Consider the following 24,800-nt stretch of genomic DNA (forward strand, 5'->3'; position numbering starts at 1 on the left):
GCTCCCTTATTGTTCAGGAAGATATGAGAGAGCTACACAATGATGGATCACAATTGACATTAGAGCTCACATGCATTAATGGCTGCAGTTACAGATGGCAAAGTCAGCCTCATGGAAAACACTGCAAAGGGATAGAAAACCTGCTCTTATCAGCGTCAGTCTTCTTCAGTGGGATCCATTTAGCAAAATTTGAGCGCTTCTGTCACAATATGAACCTAAAGACAATAAGTGCTGATACATATGCAACACTGAGGAAGAGGTACGTGTTTCCTGTGATTGAAAAAACATGGAATAAAGAGCAGAGTACTGTGTTAACCACAATGACGAACCAGCAAGAAGTTGTGCTCTGTGGAGATGGCCGGTGTGACTCTCCTGGTCACTCAGCTAAATACTGTACGTACACCTTTATGGATGCACTGACTGAAAAGGTAGTGGACTTTAAAGTTGTAAGTTGCACCCAAGTGTCAAGCTCCAACACAATAGATCAAGGGTTTCAAAGATGCTCTACAAACAATTGAAGAGAATGGAGTTAAGGGGAGCACCATCTCCACTGACCGCCACCCTCAAATTGTGAAAAAAATGAGGGTAAACAATCCTGAAAAACATCATCAATTTGACCCATGGCATGTGGCCAAAGGCCTATCAAAAAAAATTAGCGAAGGCAGCAAAGACAAAGGAATGTGAAGGCCTGGCAGAGTGGATAACATCCATCATAAATCATTTGTGGTGGTGTGCACAAACATGTGAGGGTAATGCTGAACCAGTGGCGGTTCTAGAGGGGGGGCCGGGGGGGCCAGTGCCCCCGTGTCACCAAGCTTGGCCCCCCCTCTGGCCCCCCTAAATTTGGAATCGTAAAATCACACCAAACAACTGCGCATTTTATCAGCTGCGGTGCCTTCATCTATAGGCTACACTGCAGCACGACGTATATTCACATCAAATGTAACGCAGAGGAACGGGACACTGCAGTTCACAAAAGTTCATTATTTGCATGTGCTTTAAAGCCTTGCCGGTTAAACATGTCATTCGCTGCTGATGCGCTGTTCAAACATGCGCTTTACTGAGCGCATACACGCGCACATGCACTAAAAGCCTGTTACTGGACTAAGTTATCTTTTGAGTCTTATATTGCGCTAATACTGTCAAATACAGACAATGTTTACATAAACAAAGTTGGTTATGTCTAAAGTGAAAGCAAACAGAGAAAATTCATTAAAATCTGCTTGTCATATGCGTGTATATTAGACGCGTCGCGTGCAGTTCTTAAAGAGACAGTAGCCCTAATAATAAACATGCTGCCGCTTGTCCTTAAAGAGATAGTTCACCCAAAACCAAACAGTTGCTGGTCCCCATTGACTTCCATACATAGTAGGAAAAATATATACTATGGAAGTCACAGGGGTACATCAACTGTTTGGTTACTCACATTCTTGCAAATAACGTTTATTTTCAACAGAAGAAAGAAACTTATTCAGGTTTAAAACAACTTAAGAGAGTAAATTATGACTTTTTGGGGGGAGAACTATCCCTTTAATGTTAATAAAACAACAAAACACACAGAGGAAATCATTCACTGCTCTTGACTGAGAACTTTAAGTCTGTTGTGTTTTATTTTCATATGTGTTCATTTAATTACTTTCTTCAATTCTACTGTTAAATACACCTATAGCTGAAAAAATAAAGCACTGTTTATTTCATTTGTATATTAAGTTGTGTATGTGTAATATGTATCTCTGTTCTTAATTTTTATAACAAAGAAAATAGTGACAAAGATTTTTATTTTCGCCACTTTGGCCTAAATGTCTGCCATTCTTTTTTATTTTATATTTTGTTACCTATAAGGCTTTGCTTTTAAAATAGGGACATTAGTTTGGCTGTAATGCTCAATCACATGCAAAATAGTAAAACCAACATGAAATAAGAATCGTGATAAAATCGTGATTTTCCTGAAAAAAAATAAATAAATTGTGATATGATATTATTGCCATATCGCCCACCCCAGGTGTAAAAAAAGTGCCTAGATGTGCTTAGATGCTAAAAATTTGTTATTATTGATCATTATATCACACTACAATTAAACATAATGAAACATTCATTTGAATTGAAATTGTTTTATTAGCTTAGCTAATATAATTTATTAGCTTTTTCTAGAGATTGCAGTCATGCATGACATGGTGAAAAATGACTTGAAATAATACTGAAAATAGGTTAAGATGAATGTTAAAGGTGTGCCCCCTAAAAGCACAAGTGGCCCCTGCCTGGCCCCCCCAGTTACTGTGGTCTAGAACCGCCACTGTGCTGAACTGTTGAGAGAGAAGTGGGTCTCCATAGTACACCATGTTACCAACCGTCATGAGTGGCCTGGGAACAGGTACTACCACAAATGTCCACACGAGCCCCTTGACGAGGCAGTCCAAAGAGGAAAGCTGTGGCTGAAGCCGGGATCTGTTGCACACAACAGTCTTGTGAAGACTGTGACAGACAAGCGGCTTTTAAAAGACTTGGATCACTTAACGGAGTGCGTCCACACAACAACACTAGAGGTATGATCAAGTATAGACATTAGATATTATAAGTAGGCATGATTTCCATTGCAGAGTGTAATTCAATTGTAATTGTTCTCATTTCAAATTATATTTTGTTTCAGGTGTATCACTCCATGTATCTGAAATACCTCCCAAAGAGAACGCATTTTGGATATGATGTGATGGTTCATGCCTCTATGCTTGCTGCCCTGGATCATAACAACAATGTGAACAAGGAACAGGTGAGTGTAATCATTCCAACTCATTGCACAGTATTTTGCATTGTGACATCAGTCTGTGGCCCCATTTACACGAAGGGAAGACACAGATATTTCCCTGCGGTTTGGCCTCTCATTTACACGAATACCCCGTTTTTATCACAGAAAACTATTATTTCTAAAAACTCCGGCTAAAGTGGAGATTTCTGATAACGGCGGTTATGTGTTGTCGTGTCAACTAGGAGAAACAGGGTTTTAGGTTCTCAAACGTCACATTATGTGCCAGAAAATGCTTAACGTCATGTGAGCGCCCTATGTTTGGGTAGTTGACGTGACGTGGCTTTTTCACCGTCACAGTTCACCGTCACAGAAGATAAAAATAATTTATTTCAAAATAATTTACCAAATAGTTGATGGACCCCATTGACTTCCATAGTAGGAAAAAAATACTATGGAAGTCAATGGGGTCCATCAACTGTTTGGTTACCGACATTTTTCAAAATATCTTCTTTTGTGTTCAGCAGAAAAAAGAAATTCATACAGGTTTGAAACAACTTGAGGGTGAGTAAATGATGACAGTATTTTCATTTTTGGGCGAACTATCCCTTTAAGAATACTGTAAATGGTTACACATTTTCTTGTTTTACATGAATTTGTTGTTTTAATACCCGAGTTATTTTTTATTTTTTTACAACTTTGAGCCAAATCTCAAAATCGTCCTATGGTGTGACGGTAGACAAAATTATTTCATAAATATTTACTTTTATAAATAAAGAAAATAATGTTTAAAAATCTTAATGAACACTCCTGGCATAATTGTGCAAGTGTCTATTTCACTAAGTGGCCATCACATTTCCTATACATACATTTCTAAAAGTGTAGGAATTTCATAAAGTTTGTCACAGAAAAAAATGTCCTTTGGTGTTATGCAATAACCTGATATTAAGTTATTTTCCCTTTTTTGTTTTTGAATAGGCTGTTTATCAAGATGGGGAGAGCATGGGTGAACCCAAATTCAAAATCGCTTGGAGCAAAGTCCACAAGACCTTCAGAGCAAAACCTGTGATGACAGAAAAGGACTACAGCTACATGACTGCCATGATGGAAGATGTTCTCTCCTCTGATTACGAACCAAACCAGGCAGTGGACATGAGTTTCAAACCAAAGACACATCATGGCTCCACAGGTGACACTGTCAAGATCACAGATCATTTTGCAATCATTTCAGTATTCACGCTTCAAATAGCTGTGAATCTCTAGCACGTGTTTGTTTATTCAGTTATCAGTGATGTAGGAAAGCAAACCTGTATTTATAAATATCTAAACTTGTAAATATGTACATAACAACTGTGTTCAACAGTTTGGTTTGTCTTGGTATATCAATATGCTGGTGTATAAACATCTAAATCTGTGAATATGTACATAACTGTGCTTTAGTGTGAGTGAGTGTGTGTGTGTGTGTGTGTGTGTGTGTGTGTGTGTGTGTGTGTGTGTGTGTGTGTGTGTACCTGCTGGTGTGTGAGGAAGGTGTGCAGGGCTCTGCTGGTGGGCAGGTATGTTAGTGGAGTAGAAACCCTCAGAATGAAGCTCTCCAGATACTCAGACTGAACCGGACCTCTGTACTCGATTGGACCGAACCTCCACACACACACACACACACACACACACACACACACACACACACACACACACACACACACACACACACACACACACACACACACACACAGACAGTTATTATGTGTGTTTATGATGCTGAACACCTGCTCTTGTCACTGTAAGTGTGTGTTTACCTCCAGTAGTAGAGATGAATGACTGGATACTGGAAGAAGCTCTTCTGCTTCCTGCATCTGCCCTGATGCCACCAGCAGTTCACGGCCACAAACTGCACCTGCACACACAGGACACGCATCATCACACACAGGACACGCATCGTCACACACAGGACACGAGGCCAAGATGGCGTTGTGTTAGGTGGACACGTTATTGAACGTCTCGTCAGGAAAGTTTGAAATAGGACGATTATATAGCCATTATAATTTGACAGTTACTATTTATGAACGTGTAAGTGATTGCCTTCTTCTTGTCAACCTCCTTGCGCCAATTCATCTATGGGAAGAAAGAAAAATAGACAAACTTCGAACGTGACAGCACACGCGCCCATGTCAACTACGGAGCCTATTCAAATTGCTGAAGGGAACGATAGCGCTGTTTCCTCTGTGAACATGATTTCATCGAATAACGCTGACGAACACAACTGGTTCGATTCGCGCCCAGATTTGAGTGATCTTCTTGCTACTCCCCTGCCTGATACTCCCTTAAAACCTCCAACAAAAAAAATAAAACGGGTAAGCATGGAAAGTAACAGCTCTTCAGCAGAAATTCTGGCGGCCATTCGTGAGCTTTCTGGCAAATATGAAGAGATGTTACGGAAAATTTCTGCGATTGACACAAGGACTGAATCTACAGCTAAGCAGATTGAGACAATGTCGTCAACTGTTACTCAACTTGTTGCTGAGGTAGCAACGCACAAGGAGTCTCTGAAAGTTGTGGCGACGGAGATTCATGAGCTTCAAAAGGTGAATAAAACCATGAAGGAAGAGGTGGGAGAATGTAAGCGTTACAGCTGGAGATGGACATTAAAGTTACATGGCGTGAGAGAGAAGGATGGCGAGGATGTCCGGAAAGTTGCAGTCGAGGTCCTTAGCAATGTAGTTCCCGGTATCAGCGATAACCTTGAGGATGCCATCGACATTGCACATCGTCTTGGCCAGAGAAGAAAGGATGGTTCCCACAGATCAATCATTGTACTGTTTGCTCTGCGTCGTATTCGTGACACCGTTTGGCAAGCTGCCAGAGGCTGCAAATTTCTTTTCGACAATAAGTTGCGACTCACGGAAGCCCTTTCACCAGAAGATAGGGCCGCCAGAGAAAAACTTTGGCCGCTTGTAAAAAAAGCCAGGGATGAAGGGAAAAAAGCCTCCTTTCGCGGTGCGTTTGCCTTAATTGACGGGAAAAGATTCAACTTCTCTGATGTAAAATAAACCGGTTCGGTTCTGCGGTGCGGATATCATTTTTCTCCTAGTTGAAGGGGAAATAAGACTGTTGTTCCTTTAATTCCCATGGGCAACGCATTTTGGGAAGCCAGGTCTCGTTATTCCTCCGGTTGAACCGCAAACTCTGCTGTGTAAGTTGATAAAGGTTGACCATGTTCAGTTCGATCATTCAATTTAATATCTCTACTGACAGTTTTTTTGTTTTTGTTTTTTGACTAATGTTCTCTAAAATAGTTTTGCGACAAGCAAAGAGGTTAAGTGATTATAGCCACTCTAATGTTCGTGAATTCATTTTGGTTATATATTGTTCCTATTTCAAAATAGATTTGTGTGTTTCTTTCAGATAAGAGGTAAGTTAGCTTATTAAACTTTTTCTTTGTACAATGGATTTTAAGTTTCATTCGTTTTCTGTTGTATCCTTAAACGTGAGGGGTTTACGTGACGCAGTAAAGAGGAAAGCTGTTTTTTTATTTTGTAAAAGCAGTGAGTCAGATATAATTCTTCTTCAGGAAACGCATTCAAGTGATATGGATGTAAACTTTTGGAAAAATCAATGGGGAAATGCAATTTACTGTAGTCATGGCTCTAGTCATTCGGCTGGAGTTTCAATTTTGTTGCACAAACTTAAAGGGCACATACTAGAAGTTAAATCTTCTAATGAAGGCAGATGGATTATTTTAGCGATTAAGCAGGATAACACAATCTTTATTATTTGTAATATTTATGGTTTCAATTCCCGATCTGCCAATAGGTCTCTTTTCTCTCAGATAACTTCAGAATTGAAAGAAGTAATTATCAAGTACCCAGACGCTTTTGTGATTTTAGGTGGGGATTTTAATGAATGTGTGGATGATTCCTTGGACCGACATCCTCCCAGAAATAACGAGAGCCAGCAATTAAATATTAACATTTTATCATTTTGCTCGGAATTTTCTCTTACAGATACATGGCGTTTCTTTCACCCTGATTTGCAGGAATTTACTTGGTCAAATAGAAATATGTCTTCTCAATCGAGAATCGACCTCTTCCTGATCTCTTCATCAGCTCTTCAATTTGTAAAAGATGTTTCTCATTCTTTTGCTCCCCTTTCAGACCATAAGCAAATAAGTCTAAAATTGTGTAGTAACACTGGAAAAAATTCAAGTTTGCGTGGTTATTGGAAATTTAATAATTCTCTCCTTAAAGATGCAGCCTTTAATAATGGCATTAAGAACTTGTTTTCTGGTATTTTTTCTGAAAACTCTAGTGATGGTTATAAAAAAAAAAGGGAATTTTTTAAATATAAAGCTAGGCAGATTGCTATCAGAAGAAGTAAAGAGCTAAAATCCTCTAAAAATAAAAAAATATTTGAACTCCTAAATAAAATAAATACTTTATTGCAAAAAACATTAACTCAGGAGGAAGAGTTGCTTTTAAGAGAATTAAATTTACAAATTAATCAAGCTTATTTGGATTTAGCTAGAGGGGTCTTTATTAGGTCAAAAGCCAAATGGCTAGAAGGAGAGACTAACTCCAGTTACTTTTTTGCATTAGAGAAGAGGAATTGCAGGAGAAATTCATTAACAGCTCTAAATATTAATGGTGTCAGGTGCACTGATTCAAACTTAATTTCTAAGTTTATCACAAACTTTTATGACAAACTTTATACTTCTGAATTTAATTCAGATAATTGTGAGACTTTTGTCGAAACTATTAAAAACCATATTCCAACTATTGATAATGATTTTAAAGATCTTTGTGAGTCAACTTTGACACTTGGGGAAGTTAAATCCGCTCTTTTCTCTATGAAGAGAGGGAAATCCCCTGGTGTTGATGGTTTTTCCGTTGAATTTTACATCCATTTCTGGGACTTAATAAAATCCCCATTGCTTTGCATGTATAAAGAATGCATTGCTCAGAAGGAGATGACTACTTCAATGAAACAGGGTATAATTTCTCTTATTCCAAAACCTGGAAAAGACCCTCTGCAAATTGATAATTGGCGACCAATAACACTCTTAACCATTGATTACAAGATATTGGCCCTGGTATATGCTAATAGGTTGAAATTTAAGCTTGACCAAATTATTGCGGAGACACAGTCAGGATTCGTCAAAGGTAGACATATTAGCAATAATATAAGACTTGTTTTAGATTTATTGGATTACTCTGAATTTGTACACTCTAAAGCTATTGTTCTTTTCTTAGACTTTTATAAGGCCTTTGATACCATTGAGCACCAATTTCTTCTGCAATCTCTCAAACTGTTTGGTTTTGGGGACTCTTTTGTTAATGTAATTAAAATGTTTTATAAAGAAATTAGTAGTTCAGTCATAGTTAATCTGAACACCTCCCAAAGATTTGTTATAAAGCGCGGTGTTAGACAAGGTTGCCCAATCTCCCCCTTTTTATTTATTTTGGTTACTGAGCTATTATCACTGAGTATTATGCACAATCAGAACTTGAAAGGTATCTCCATTTTTGATAGGGAAATAAAAATCTCGCAGCTGGCTGATGACACCACTCTTTTTTTACATGATAAAAGTCAACTCACCAGTGCTATTCAGATAGTTGGAAATTTTTCATGTGCTTCTGGGTTAAAGTTAAAAAGTGTGAGATAATGTCGTTGCATAAATGCGACGACACGTTAATTGAGGGTATTCCAGTCAAAGACACAATAAAGTATTTAGGAATTCACTTAACAAAAAATTTAGTCGACAGACAACAACTTAATTTTTCTAGTCGAATTAAGAAAACCCAAAATATTTTAAATCATTGGCTACAAAGAGACCTAACTCTTTATGGTAGGGTTCTCTTGTCTAAAGCGGAAGGTCTCTCTCGCTTTGTGTATCCATCACTTTCTTTATATGTGAATGACTGCACTGCTAAAGGTGTCAATAAAATTTTCCTTGATTTTATATGGAAAAACAGGTCTCATAAACTTAAAAAATCAGTGATTTCCAATTGTAGAAGATATGGGGGACTAGAAGTGCTACATTTTCACAACGTTATTAATGTGTTTAAAATCAATTGGATTAGAAGATGTCTAATAAATTTAAATTCTATATGGTTTTTCAGTCCTAATTTCATCTTTAATAAAATTGGAGGCCTCCCTTTTATCTTAAAATGTAATTATATGTGCAATAAACTCCCGGTTAAACTATCTAAATTTCATCAGCAAGCTCTTCTCGCATGGAAATTGTGTTACATCCACAATTTCTCACCACATAAAACTCTTTTGTGGAATAATATGAATATAACTGTTAAAAACAAATCTCTCTTTTTTTCTAATTGGTTTAATAGAGATTTAATTTATATCATCTCTTTATTTGACAATTCTGGTAACATCTTGTCTTATGAACGCTTCATGACTATCCATGACTTCCCTATTCATTTTAAAGAATACAATACTGTGATTAAAGCTATTCCTACAGGTCTAGTGCAACTGGTTAAGAGCCACTTATTATATAACCAAAATGATACTAAGGAGTCGGCTTTGTTATTGGATGGCATTAGCATTTATGATAAGAAATGCAATAATAAACATATTCGCCAGATTTTTCAAAGAAGAGATCTAATTTGCCCTAGAGGCAGATCCCATTGGGCTGCCTTTATTGGCAATATTGAATGGAGAAGAGCGTGGTTATTACCACATAAATATTTTATTCCTAACAAAACCACAGAAGTCCACTTTAAAATATTACATAAGATATATCCTGTTAATGCAACGGTGTCCAAATATATTGATATTTCTAGTACTTGTTCGTTTTGTGGTGACGAAGGTGAAACATTAATACACTTATTTTATTCTTGCAAATTGGTTCAGAAATTTTGGTCTAGCGTATTTTCTCATTTAAATAAAACCCCCATTCAGGCACACTCTTTTAATTTAAAAGATATCATTTGTTATTATACTGACTCCCACACATCCAAAGAATACATTTTTAACTTTTTTATTTTATTTGGTAAATTTTTCATCCATAAACAGAAATTTATGAACTCACTTCCTACTTTCTCTCATTTTTTGGTTGAAGTAGACTCACTGCTTAAATCTTTTAGTTTAACAAACAATAATAAATGTGTTAGATTCCTGAAAACATATGAACAATTATTTTGTAATGGCTCTGATATTCAGGATTAACCAGCTTTCTGTCATATATTGTTTTATTTTATTTGTATTATTATTATTTATGTTTTTTTATTTTTTTATTTTATTTATTTTTTTATTATTACTATCCTTTGTTAGTATTGTTTCCCTATGTAAAGGTATAAGGTATTTAAATTATAATTACTCTGTATCCTTTGTCTTTGTTTTACCTCTTCTATGTTCTCCTGAATGTATCTGTATATTTACATGTTTCTTCAATAAAAAAAATAATAAAAAAAACAAACAAAAAAAAAACACACAGGACACGCATCATCACACACAGGACACGCATCGTCACGCACAGGAAACTGCAGCACATTCTTCTGTTCAACACAGTAGTGTTCCCAGTACGCACCTGTGCCGTGAGCCGCAGCGCCACCTGCTGGAGGACCCGTCGTGCAGTGAGGCAGTGAGCGCACCAGGGGGCGTAGTAGAACACCACCGACACATCAGCCTCCTCCCACAGGACATGCACCTCCTCCAGCTGACCCAGGAACAGGTCCAGCACCGGCCCGTCAGCGGGGAAGAAGCGGCCCGGAGCCCGCGCCAACGCCACCACTGCCTTCTCCCGGCTGACACACACACACACACACACACACACACACACACAGAGAGAGAGTCAGTGGTTTTATTGATAATCATAAATGTATCTTGATCATCAAATCATCATATTAGAGTGATTTCTGAAGGATCATGTGACACTGAAGACTGGAGTAATGATGCTGAAAATTCAGCTTTGATCACAGGAATAAATTACACTTTACTATATATTCACATAGAGAACAGATGATTTACACTGGAATAATATTTCAACCATACCTTTACAACCCTAGTCCTCACCAGACGCGACAAGATTTCAGCAACAAATAATGTGTCTGTCCACACTAAACGAAGCGACTACGAGATGTGTAAAAATCAATCAAAACCCACAGCCAATCAGAACAGCGTGTGGGCAGAGTCTCATGGCAAGTGCACAGCATCACAGCCAATCAGAACAGCGTGTGGGCAGAGTCTCATGGCAAGTGCACAGCATCACAGCCAATCAGAACAGCGTGTGGGCAGAGTCTCATGGCAAGTGCACAGCACCACAGCCAATCAGAACAGCGTGTGGGCGGAGTCTCACGGCAAGTGCACAGCACCACAGCCAATCAGAACAGCGTGTGGGCGGAGTCTCATGGCAGGTGCACAGCACCACAGCCAATCAGAACAGCGTGTGGGCGGAGTCTCACGGCAAGTGCACAGCCAATCAGAACAGCGTGTGGGCAGAGTCTCATGGCAAGTGCACAGCATCACAGCCAATCAGAACAGCGTGTGGGCGGAGTCTCATGGCAGGTGCACAGCACCACAGCCAATCAGAACAGCGTGTGGGCGGAGTCTCACGGCAAGTGCACAGCACCACAGCCAATCAGAACAGCGTGTGGGCGGAGTCTCACGGCAAGTGCACAGCACCACAGCCAATCAGAACAGCGTGTGGGCGGAGTCTCGTGGCACCATAGAGTAATCTCTACGGCTATCGCAAGAAAATGGATAAGCAACTACATAATCAAATCCACAAATATTACACCATTTAAACACTACTAAAAATACATAGGCTAAATCTCAAGCTCTGCATGTTCCCTGCGAAGCCGTTTCAGATTCCCCCATTCAGTTAGCACGTTCTGGATTTCAATATTTGGGAAGCAATATCACACCTGATTTGGAAAATCTGTTTAAAGCCAACTATCCCCAGTTAACTACAAAAATTAATCAGATTGGTCTACGCTTCCAGATTCTTCTTTTGGCAGGATTAATGAACTTGCCATGCTACTTAAATTCAGATTATTTTTTAAAGATTAATTCTTCGGTTTCAAGGTATAATTGGAATCATAAAAAACCCAGACTCAAACTTTAGTTTTGATGAAACTAAAAGAATTAGGTGGGGTTTCGCTCCCCAATTTTCAGTGATATGTTTGCTCTGCACGAGTTAAACGTGTGTAAAGTTGGTTTCTGAATAGACCTGATTCACGCTGGACTGGGACTGAATCTTCAAGATGCTTTCCTAGACTGTTATGCTCTCTGCCATTTATTCATAATATACAAAACATTGAATCTCTGACTGATATTTTCACAGTGACTAATACTCTTTTGGTGAGGATGCTAAGAGATATCTAGCTACTGCTAATAAGCCGTCTCTCGGTCCTGATCTTCACACCCGTACAGAACATCAGTCTTCTGGCCTGGAGGCTGAGACGAGTGCTGGAGTTTGGTCATTGATCTGATAATGGTCAACTGAGGTCATCTCAGTCGTTAAGGCAGGAATTTAACATTACCAGTGAGGATTTTTATAAATGTGTTCAATTACGGCACTTTTCAGAGTCACACTTAAAAGAAGGCAATATACGATTTGATCTAACGGAAATGGAAAAGCAGCTTGATCACGAGGAGTGGTTATCTGTTCACACATGTGTTTTCCCTACAGACGTTTCAATCTCGGCCCACAAACAAGATTATAGATGCATTCACAGGACTGATCTAACTCCAGTTCGCCTTCATGAAATGTTCCCCAGTTCTTCTCAGTTGTGTTTCACATGCAGGGCAGACTCCGGTGCGGGAACACATGTGTTTTGGAGATTCCTGGAAAGAGTTTTGCATTGTCTCCAAACGTATATCTTCTGAACTGTAAAGCTGGTCTTTAATTTTTTCCTCTATAAAATGTCTCTGTTTTTTTATTTACTCAGATATGCCCTGTTGTATAATAACTGTTATTTCTATTTTTGTTATTTCATATGGATATGTATGAAGATGTATATCCATCGGTTGTAAGATAATATTCGGCTGTACGTGCCGTTATGAGACACCAGACATGACACACTTTTAACATTAAAGCACATAAACAGCGCCTGAGATCATCATCGCCACACTTTGTGTTTGTTGTTCCAGCGCGACGTCAGAAAAACAGAAAGCGTTTCTACAATAGAGTCGAGTCGTGTCGTGTCATGTCGTGTCGCCGTCGCGGCTGGTTAGGACACACACTCTCATTAACATGGAGAAGAGGCTTTTATCGTGTGGCGTGTTAGGACACACACTCTCATTAACATGGAGAAGAGGCTTTTATCGTGTGGCGTGTAGTTAGGACACACACTCTCATTAACATGGAGAAGAGGCTTTTATCGTGTGGCGTGTAGTTAGCAAACGGTGAGTTTAATCTCTTTTGGCTTATTTTATCTGTAAAAGAAAACGTGCCTAATAATAATGCACACCTGAATACAAGCCGTTTTTCATTTCCAGCCTTCATCAACAATTATATATCACTTATAAATTATTAATTACAAAATTAATAGTAGTTATTAAGATTAATGTGGTTTGGAATTGGTAAAATGTGCTTGAAAAAAAAAAAGATGAGAAAATCAACAGCCTAATAATTCTGCACACACTGTATAGTGAACATTATATACAGTACACACATCTATATGGTACATATTACAGTAAATATGTGTATATCGTTCTATATGGTAATTATTACAATAAATATATGTTGTGTTTTATTGTATATTTACCCGCAGGTGAGGGTTATAGGCAGGATAAGAGCACAGATGAGCAGTATATTAGACATGTGCCGGTATTCGGTAATGCGATAAATCGCGGTAATGAATATGCACGATATTGTTATCGCGGGCACTTCAAAATACCGTGAAAAATAATAGATCCGAATTTAGATTTTTAGAACGCGCATTATAGCTTATTTTCCATCAACTGCTTAAACAAACTGCGCGAAACACGTGCGCACTCTGATGTAAACAATCGCCACGTGTATAAGCATGCGGCCGGTGCGCACTTCTAGTCTAATGTAAACAGTCCTCACATGGAGAAGCAGCATGGTGGAAGGAGGAACGCCGCCGCCTACAGTCTATGGCTGCCGCCGATCTATCCGGATCCATCCCGCTTCTAAAAGCAGAGCTGCCAACTCGACGCATTCAGCGCGAGACTCCTCACACGCTCACGCCACACATCCGTTTTCTCACGCAAAGAAAAATCGCAGAGCAAAGAGGACACGAAGACCGTCAAACAAGACAGAGCAGGTTACTTTTGATATGAAACAGGAGAACAATTGTGTCACAGAACGTTACATTTAAACTATTTAATGACCAGCAGAATGTTAGATGACTAAAACATATAGATAAAGAGGAGTATTTTGCTGAATATAGTGTGCACTGCACTTTTTTACATATTTATTATATTTTTACTTGTGTCATTACATAATTGTTATTATAATGAAAACCGCATTATATTTGATTTAATTAGTTATTTGTAACCTTTAATAATACCAGCTGATAGGGCTCTATATGGTTACATAGCATTATGTGAGATATTTTTTTTCATGAGAAAAAAATAACATGTGGGCTATCTACTGTAGCCTTCCTAATATTTATCCAAAATAAGTCAATATTGAATCAAGATTTAAATCAAATCCCAAGTATTGAATTGAAATCGTTAAATTTGTGTTAAGCAATACAAACAGTAGCAGGGCCGTGCACAGACATTTGGAGGGGCAGTGGCCTAAACCAAAAAAAGGGGCACTAAGGGGGTAGTTGCTTGTTAACACAAATTATCCAGTTATTACAAAATACACAATTAAAAGAGAAGACAACACACGCTCAAATACATTTTAGACTTCATTGTAGATGTTTTGATAGAAACTATTTTCTGTTTTACATTTTTATATTTACCTGTTCCATTTACAGCAACACTTTTTTATTTGGTACCATGTCCTGAAAGATCTTGATAACCTAATTTTTTATGATTCACAATTACACATTGGTGAAAATAACAGAAACTATTTACCATTTTACATTTTGGTATTTAGCCTACCTTTTCCTTTTAGAGCAAAACCTTTCTATTTGGTACCATGTCCTGAAAGATCTTAATAACCTCATCTTTTATGATTGGGATGTCTTTTTCAATGGCCAGATTTGATTAGACAAGCAGCTAATTCTAAGAATGTGGATTAGCACTAGTACAAGACCAAGAGCAAAACATTACCGACATAAATAAAAAAAAAATAAAAAAAAATAGCAAATGACTAATTTTGCAGATTCATTTACATTTATGCATTTGGCAGACGCTTTTATCCAAAGCGACTTACATTGCATTATCCTATACATTTATACATAGGTATGTACAATCCCCTGGGATCGAACCCACAACCTTGCGTAGTTAACGCAATGCTCTTACCACTGAGCTACAGGAAAGCTTCAACCACTGTCTTGCATAGCCTACCTGTTAATGCGACAGCTTTCGTGAACTGTCGTGTTCACTCTCAGTTTCAAGAGAGCGCCGCAGACACATATTCATGGGTTTCATCAGGTCCCTTTCCACAGGTGTATTAATCAAGCACAATGCAGTCTGCATTCATAATCTAGGTGCTTGATTTTATACACCTGTGGAAAGGGACCTGATGAAACCCATGAATACGAGTGATGCTGCGGAGCGAGCTGGAAAACCTGGAGCGGATTAGCGGAATCAGCGGAATGCTTTGAGCGGAGCGGTGGGGGTGGGGAAGAGGGGCACCTCAGTTGATGAGGGCAGAGGGGCAGTGGCTCTAGCCACCGGGCCACCCCCCTGTGCACGGCCCTGTGTGAGAGTGTAACCCACCCAATTACTTGAGGCTGCGTTCTGATGTATTTTTTCATGTATGATTTTTTTGTTTTTGTTTTGATTTTATATTTTTCCTTGCCTAATGCATGAAATGTTCAGACATATGTTTTATTATTATTTTATTTTATTTATTATTTTGTTTTCGCTGATTGACGAAAATAATAAAGCATTTCGTGATGGATGCTGACGTCACATGCGCGCCAGCTCACTGAAGAGAGAGATGTGAGCCACGTGTGTGGCTATCCTTAATCTAAACCATCGGTGTCAGTATTTTCCTAAATGGATGTCTGAACTGTTTTATTGCATTAGTTTGGATTGTTTCAACGCTCCGTGATTGTGTGAAAGTCTCACTAATGACACTTGCTGAGTCCCAATTCGCACACTATCCGTCCTAAATAGTATGCGAAACTAGAATTAGTACGTCCCAAATCGTAGTATGTTGAAATGAGTATTCCAAAGATACCCGGATGGTCTACTATTTCCGGTTAGAATTCGAAGTGCAGATCAATGCACCTTCTAACGGCTAATATTGCCCACAACCCATTGCGTGCGGGAGGGAGGAGCTTTGTGGTGATGGTGGTGATGTAAATGTAAGGATGCTAAAAATTATGTCATACTCATACATTGCATGTCATTGAATGAGTTGATACAAGTTAAAATATACTTAAAATGGTCCATAAAAAGGAGAAAGTTAAAATACACTTATAAGTTGTAGATCAGTAATCCATTGCTCTTTGGGTAAAAGAGGCTAAAGAGATTAATAAGATAAAAAGACAAGACAATCTGTGTTTAAAATGCTGTTTTATTGTATAACATTTAAATTACAATATGTTTGCTTGTTTACATAAGTTTCACTTTAAGTTTAAGTACCAGTTTGTGATTGATCGCTAATGCCTTGTTCAGTGAGGATCTGTTAACGATTAATAATGCCTCGTTCAGCCTGTGTACGGAGCGCTGCGCGCAGCTGACGTTCGTCCATTATAACATTGGACTGGACAGAAGCTGCATCGCGTCCGTGTTTTATTGTCCATTTCCTCTTTTACAGGTATGAACGAGGGTTGTATTGTGTTTGAATGATTTATAGATGTGTTTAGTAATGTAAGGAACATGCGGGAAGTAAATATTAGTGATTGTAATGATTCATGTGCATTTAGCAGTCTGAAGTGTTGCTCTAGTGTAGCCTGCGTGCTAGCTGTGTACTGGAGCACATGTTGTAGCACGTGAATCGAGGTTAAAGCGTGACGGTAAAGGAACACCGCAGCCATTTCCTCTGTGCGTATTTGTTTTAGATCATACGGATAAGGTAAAAGTGCTATTGTATCGGTTTAAGAAAAGTGAGTTTTTAATGTAAAGAAGCAACATAGTTTATGATGTGTAAGCACAATGCTACTACTGAGGGTAAAATGTCAAGTGTATTCTGAATTAATAACTATAAAACAGCAGTATAGCATTACAGAATATATTGTATGCTGTTTATTGTTCCAGAGTAACACTTCCAGAGTAAATTCAAATCTATTTTTGTTTAAATAATACTGTTTTAAGATGTTACATATTTTGATATATTTTTGGTAACTCACTTTAGAGGTTAACTCAGGTATTTCAGTAATATGGAGTTATAACTGACCAGCTGATATTTTTCCTAATTGTGTAGCCTAGTTTCTTAGAGGGACATTATTAAGTCGTGCAAAGGGAAAATAACAGGTTTAACTGTGATACTGTGTAAACATGTTATTATGCTGTTCATGGTAAATACATAATAACATCCCAGCTAACACAGTTACGTTGTGAAGACGTAACCGGACCGGACCATATTCGTCGTAGCGACGTGCCACATAACGTTCCAGTGACGTAACTTTGTGATTCCCATAATCGTCGTGGCAACGTTATAGTGGTACGTCGCAAGAACGTGATGAGTACGTCTTTATGACCAAACTGGCACGTTGCGAGGACGTAACACCAAAGGACCATATTAGTCGTTGCGACGTGCCACATAACGTTCCAGCAACGTAACTTTGTGATTCCTGTATTCGTCGTGGCGACGTTATAGTGGTACGTCGCTGGAACGTGGCAGGTCCTTCCTAACGACCAACATACCACGTCCGCATTTATTTTTAATATACTTCTCACCTTTAGTCCTGGGAATTAAGATGTGCTTGATCCATAACATTGAAATCCACATAGAACTGATTGTTGAGGCAAAAACAAGTAACTAACAAAACAGCATCAGGCATAAGAGACATCAGGATCAAATTGTTCTTAAAAGATATTTATTTCTTGCAAGAAACGTTCCCAGTCCACCCGCAGACCAGCTGCAGACGGAGTGAGACTCAGAGCAGAGGTGGGCCCGCATTTTTATAGTGTTATCTCTTTCAAAAGCTATCTCTTACAGCCCCCACTAAACAAAAGACACAGAGGAACCCCTGTGGCTCCCCTTACCCCCTAATCTTCTCACCTCTGAGTCACACACACACCCTGCAGCTGTATTAACATCATAAAATAAACTCAAAATACAGACAAATGAATGTATGGCATTCATTTGTTAAATCATTGAAAATAAAAACAAAGAAAAGATTAATTTTTCCCACAACACTGATAAACTCAAACATTTCATTCTCTGCTGTAAAACCTTATACATTCTAATAGGGAATTGTGTATTGTTTTCTGTTAATACGTTTAGGGATCAATACAGATATGTAATGGAAACCAATACAAACTTGTATTAAATTCTAAATAGAAAATGGCCCAAAACCACACTGCATTAATTTATTAATCAGCATTTATTCAGTGTTTCTTTGTACAAACTAAGCCAATACATTTTGAACATTAACGATTTTTTAACCATGTTAACAAGTAATGAGTACAGAAATGTAACATCAATTAATTAATCAAAAAACATAATCAATGAACAATGTAACCAACTATTAAAATGTTTTATTCTTTTTACTGAAAAAAAAAAGTGTTTGATATTCTTATTGATATACTCTCTATAATTTGGCGGATAAACAATAAAGACCTTAAAAAAAAGAAATGAAAAGATTCAGCATTTTCTTTATTATTAATTTTATTTGCAGAAATAGGTTCAGTTGTTTCCTGTAGTGTCCTATGAGGCTCCTGCTACAAATGTCTGGTGGTGATGTGCTTCATTGCTTCACTACCAGTAGCTAAACCTGAACAATGCGACAATTACCAAAGATCTATAGTCCTTGAGCTTCTCTGAAGCTAACAAATAAAATACAAATATTGCTCATAAAGAGTAAAGATATGTAAAAGGAACAATATAGATTTCTAGCATTTCTCCTGTATTATTTCGCCCACCAAAATATACATAAAGAGTTTTTTGTTCAAGAAAATGAGCATGATGACTGTGTCCCAGCTGTGGAAACCACTCTTTCAGACAGTGTTGAGGAGGCAGAAGGAGATGATGGAGAGCTGTGGGAGAAGAGGAAGAGTCTCTTTCTTACCCCACCAGTGGAGGGCAGGGTCTTCTGAGGCAAGGAGAGGAGGATGGTCTCTCTCTATATATTGCTGGAAAATAAAAATAAAATGTACCATACTATTGTAGTCAGGTTTATAGTTTTTTGTTAGAAAGGAATAAGAAAATTGTCTAACTTACGTATTCCTCCTCCTCCTCCTCCTCCTCTTCCTTATCCCGAGCTGCACTGTCACCTCATCGTCCTTCTTAGGCAGCTAAAACAGAGGAGTACTTTATTAATGTTGCTAATATAATGCAGTTTTTCGAAAATACAGTAAAAACAGTAATATTGTGACTATCATTAAAATGTAAAATAGCTGTTTTCTATTTTAATGTATTTTAAAATGTAATTTATTCCTGTGATCAAAGTTGAATTTTCAGCATCATTACTCCAGTCTTCAGCGTCACATGATCCTTCAGAAATCATTCTAATATGATGATTTGATGCTCAAGAAACATTTATGATTATTATCAGTGTTGAAAACAGTTGAGCTGCTTAAGATTTTTGTGTAAACCATGATGCCCTTTTCAGGATTCTTTGATCAATATAAAGTTCAAAGAAAAGTTTGAAAGTAAAATTTTATAACATTATAAAAGTCTTTACTGTCACTTTGGATCAATTTAATCCATTCTTGCTATTATTGTTTTCCAAAATCTTACTGACCCCTAACATTTGAATTGTGTACACAAAAACATGAAGCAGCATAACTGTTTTCAACATATTAGATAATAATCAGAAAAATTCATTGAGCATCAAATCATCATATTAGAATGATTTGTGAAGGATCATGTGACACTGAAGACTGGAGTAATGATGCTGAAAATTCAGCTTTGATCACAGGAATAAATTGCATTTTACAATATATTCACATATGTTATTTTAAATGTTAATATTATTTCACAATATTATTGTTTTACTGCATTTTTAATCAAATAAATGAGTCAGTAATATAGGTAAAAAAAAATGGTGGGGGAAAATGGATAAGCTTCCTCAGTTCTCCCTGAATTTCCCACTTCTCTGTCAGCAACTTCCTTAAGAAATGTTGAAATCATAGAGCTTCCCCTCTGTTGTAGAGGGGTTATTTTGTCGCTGCTAAAATAACATAACATGTATCAATATTTCTTTACCGTGAAAGATCAAAACGCATCTAAACTAGTTTCAGACAATTTTAGCTCAGTGTAAGTGACGTCATCGATTAACAGCACATAGCTGCTACATTTATGTTATATCAGTTTGTTAAATAAATTAGTCAACTTCCAATCACACATTCAACTGCACATCATAACCTCTTATCTACACAAAGATGTGATTATAAGCCCAAACTTTTGTAAATAAGAGCTTAGGTTAGCCTCTCTTCTGAAAACGGTTGAGATGCTAACGGACTTTTTCGAAGACACTAAACCATTTCTACAAAGTAGCCTAAATATTCAACAGATGTAATAACACGTAAGAAAAGTGTCAGGAACAGTTGTGTATATTATGTGTGTGATTTTAGAGACTAAACTCACCTGAAAGCAGTGAAAACAACAGCAAGAGAGGGAGCTTTGCTGATATCCGTTTTGTTGCGGCGCCGTTTCCATGGCAACTCTGCGCCGCTCCAGGGTTTGAAAGCTACTCAAATGTTCAGCCCGCACGCTCATAAAACACGTCAGTCACGCAGTATTTACATAAATAAACATGTAGAATTAACACATTACATAAATACAAATCTCATGAATTTAAAACTCATTTTTAAGTTCTTCAAGTTTGAAGTTCAGTTTGAAGATTTTTTTAATTGTTGTTTTTACGAACACCCAACCTCCTTAATAATAATACAAATAATAATAATAATAATAATAATAATAATATACAAACGTTTATATTTATGACAAGGTTGTGAGGACGTCGTGGTAAAGTTCCATTTTTTTAGAATCTTGGCTAACGTTCCAGAAACGTTGTGGGCACGTCCTCAAAAGACGTCGCTAGTTTATCCCATGGAGAACGTTGTAAAGACGTGGTCCACTGGTCACCAGATAACTTTCCAGATAATTTCAATTATATAAATAAATGCATTACAAATATTATCCTAGTGATAATATGCCATTTGGATATTATATGGAACATTTACTTAATTCATCAAAGATTTTATTAAGTTATCTGGTGACCAGTGGACCACGTCTCTACAACGTTCTCCATGGGATAAACTAGCGACGTCTTTTGAGGACGTGCCCACAACGTTTCTGGAACGTTAGCCAAGATTCTAAAAAAATGGAACTTTACCACGACGTCCTCACAACGTTGTCATAAAGTAATGTCACGCTGACCAAATGACGACTAACTGACGACGTCGTCACAACGTACTGTGTTAGCTGGGATTGGACTGGACAGAAGCTGCATCGCGTCCGTGTTTTATTGTCCATTTCCTCTTTTACAGAGGCGTAACATAAACATGGCAGCCGGATGCAGCAGCGGAGATGCGCCAGTGTAAGAATTCAAATGTTTAACCCTAATTAAAGTTATATTTTATTGTCTCGTAATATTAATGGGTTTATGTTGTGCCAAAAAAGTACCGTGTTTATCTTGTAGTGTCCGATGAAGATACTGAGCGCCTCATTGGGGTTATCAGGCTACAAAACAAATAAAAAGGCTCTAGTACAGTGTCATGCAAGTGTCTTTTTTATGTATTTCTTTTGATGTTTGATACTATTTTTGAGTATTATACATAAGTATAAAATTAAGTATAAAATACGTTAAACAATAGTTATACTATAAACTTTAAATATTTTAACTCAGAAAATAAGTAGCTTTCGTTACACACATTGCACATGAACGTCAGAACCAGCCGCCTCACACACGACCTGCGTTTGGTTGATCTACGACGACGCCCTGCTTCACTCCTACATTTGGTAAAACACACTGTAAATGTATTGTGGAAAAAAAAGATGGGAATAGTACATAAAATTATATTGGACATATAAGAATGAATGAAATGTAAAATGTTTTGTTAACAGTCGCGGTGTGCGTAACTAGGCAACCACGTTCTCGTTCACGTTGCATGACGTCATCGAAGTATGTCCCAGAACGTGCATACTCTTTTGCTACACACATTTAAAAGTATGTACTTTTTCCTCACAAAAAAAGTACATACTTTTAGGTCGTAGTATAAACAGGCGAATTGGGACTACATGGATAAGAGCGCTCTCTTCCCGGTTGCGGGGACTCTTATTTTGACGGAACGCAGCTGGAGTGCTTCAGAGTGCGCGCGCGCCGCGATCCAGTCTTGCATCAGCCGTCATCTTCAGCGAGAACGAGCCGTGTCATTAATGACTCACCCACATGTCACTCCAAACCCGTAAGACCTCCGTTTCTCTTCTGAAGACATCTTAAGATATTTTAGATTTATTCCGAGTGCTTTCTGTCCCTCCATTGAAAGTCAATGGACGGTATACTGTTCACGTCCATAAAGGCAATAAAGACATCATCAAAGTAGTCCATGTGACATCAGTGGGTTAGTTAGAATTTGAAGCATCGAAAATACATTTTGGTCCAAAATTAACAAAAACTACAACTTTATTCCACATTGTATTCTCTTCCGGTCTGTTTTCCATCCGCGTTCACGAGTCCACATTGACGCTGCTGACTCGGGCGCACCAGATAACACGTCAGCAGTGTCTATAGCTATGTTTCCATCAACACGTTTTTATCCGAATTATGTGATATCGAATGAAAAATGCCTTATGGAAACAGTACAATTCGATTGAATTTCTTGAATATCGACTAAAATGAAATACGGTCGGCCTCATCGGATTTTATCTTGATCGATGTACGGTTTATGCGATAAACGCTGATGGAAACGTTATTTGCCGAATAAATAATGGATTGCGATTAAGTTTTAGGTCATTTTATGGGTACAACCCGCCACAAAAGAAGAAGTTTTAGTTAATTTCCGCCCAGTTTGTACCCATTATATACTGTCTGGTTTGCACACATGGCCGGTGTCAACAAAGTGGACAAACGAGGACACGAGATACTTTTTGAATTTAATTTAACAGAAAAATAAAACCGCTATTATAGCAAAAATCTAAGAAATGCCATAATAGTCAAATAATGTCGCTATCAGCTGTCACATAAGCACCTAGAGTCCTGCAATGGGTTGGGTACCCGCATAAAAGTGGCTAAAACGGGTGGATTGTGACGTTCCTAAAATTCACAGGCGGCTATGCGGGCGGATAATGAACTCCTTGCGGGCGGGTAGCGGATGAAAAATATGTGCAATATTTGTATGTCTAAATTGCCATTACACACTCGCAAATATGTGTTTTGGGCATCCTTAAAAATATTCTTGTTTGCCGTTACCCGAACGATCCTGTCAATTTAGAACCGACCCAATTAATTTTTTCCCCCTTTTAGTCCGACCGACTGGCCGTTTGTAAACTTGCGTTAAGATCGACCGATTTTATTTATTTATTTTTTACTCTTCAAACAACTAATACAAATGCAATAAAATAATATTAATTATATTTTAGTTAGTAGGCCTAAGTATTGTGTATATAAATTGCCCATAGCCTATATAGGCCTACAAACGTAGGCTACGCTCTTTCTTTTAAATAAAAACCCGTCAATCAAGCAAAATAATATTCAATGATTGTAGGGCAGGCTAATAAGCCTATGTGTTGTAGCCCAGTCATTAAAAAACTATTTAGTTTCATATTCATGTTTAAATCAAATAATATATATAAATATATATATATATTTTTTTTGATTATATGAAAAGTGAAAAAAGCATGAATAAGATGATCCCGAATATCGGGAGACAAATGGAGTGGGCAGACATGATTTTGACCACTTTATTAAGTTTGTTTTTGTAGAAAGACTTTCTTTAAAGTGAATTTTGTTTTGTATTAATTGTATCTTAATTTTAATCAATGTTTAATCAACCATTTTCCTGGATTTAATAAATAAGAGCTAAATATAGTAGGCAATATAATCAGGACACGGAGAGGCGCCCGCGCGTGAACTGGAGGTAGCCTAGGCTACTTGAATGGCCCAAAACAAAGCGCACTTTAGCGCTCATTAGCCCATTCATGAGGCTATTGTGATGTTGAGAGAGGTGCGAGATAAAAAATAAAGCACTTTAAATGGAATGATTTTAGCTTGTGTGCGATTTATCGCGGGCACGGGTCAGATCTGGTGCTGAACTTTGCGGGTACGGGCGGGGGCTGGTCTCCAAAAATGGACCCGTGCAGGACTCTGCACTATTACAACTTGTGCAATATTGAACATTTGTTGGTAGATGGCGCGATCCATTTTGTCTAGCAAAACTTTGTTCGCAAATGTTTGCTTGAATGTTGTGCGATTCAGTGCGAAAATGAATGGAAACACCTTAAAATGTCTCAAATCAATTCGATATACCAATTTGATCGCAAAACAGCATGTGACATCATTACGCACAGGTTTTTATTCGCTTTAAAGCCGTTTGATGGAAACACACTTTCACCAGCTTTATTCGCATTATTTTTTTTACCGAACTTCATATAATTCGATTGACAAGTTGATGGAAACATAGCTAATGTGGACTTGTGAACGCGGATGGAAGGCACTCGGACAGGGGGGGCGAGGCCAAGATGGCGTCGTGACAAGACGGTTTTGCAGTAGCTCTTAAAAACTTTTGCTCAAATCCCGGTTTTACTTTTTAACTGGTCATGTTCAGAAATAATTTCGAATAGCCGCACTTTAACAGACTTTTTTTCTTTGTAAATGTTTTTGTTAAGCTTTTCAGACGCACTTTT

The 24,800-nt window shown here is 37.8% G+C and overlaps 1 protein-coding gene and 2 long non-coding RNA genes across 4 annotated transcripts in view; 1 reads left to right on the plus strand and 2 right to left on the minus strand.

The window, feature by feature from the left end:
* LOC309494178 (uncharacterized protein) overlaps positions 1–4,070 on the plus strand; it is a 32,287-nt gene extending 28,217 nt beyond the window's left edge. The window contains exons 2-4 of the mRNA XM_082163428.1: positions 2,453–2,543; positions 2,648–2,767; positions 3,719–4,070. Of these exons, the coding sequence (XP_082019554.1) occupies positions 2,453–2,543; positions 2,648–2,767; positions 3,719–4,003 (496 nt within the window). The 3' untranslated portion in view covers positions 4,004–4,070. The remainder of the gene's footprint in view (positions 1–2,452; positions 2,544–2,647; positions 2,768–3,718) is intronic.
* A 187-nt stretch (positions 4,071–4,257) lies between these two features.
* On the minus strand, positions 4,258–10,492 carry LOC309494184. Its single transcript, XR_014204249.1, has 3 exons — positions 10,281–10,492; positions 4,454–4,634; positions 4,258–4,381 (listed from the first exon to the last, which is right to left on the minus strand). It is a non-coding gene; the product is annotated as an uncharacterized lncRNA (long non-coding RNA).
* A 7,816-nt stretch (positions 10,493–18,308) lies between these two features.
* LOC309494180 overlaps positions 18,309–24,800 on the minus strand; it is a 243,646-nt gene continuing 237,154 nt past the window's right edge. Inside the window, exons 3-5 of one of the 2 annotated variants that reach the window (XR_014204244.1) lie at positions 20,541–21,391; positions 19,173–19,246; positions 18,309–19,084 (exon numbers count right to left, since the gene is read on the minus strand). This is a non-coding gene — a long non-coding RNA (uncharacterized lncRNA). Of the gene's footprint in view, positions 19,085–19,172; positions 21,392–24,800 lie in introns of both variants that reach the window. The other variant, XR_014204245.1, reaches the window with a different exon arrangement.

The sequence above is a fragment of the Leuciscus leuciscus genome (genome assembly GCF_965113295.1).
Source record: "Leuciscus leuciscus genome assembly, chromosome: 3".
In the NCBI taxonomy this organism is placed as follows: domain Eukaryota; kingdom Metazoa; phylum Chordata; class Actinopteri; order Cypriniformes; family Leuciscidae; genus Leuciscus; species Leuciscus leuciscus.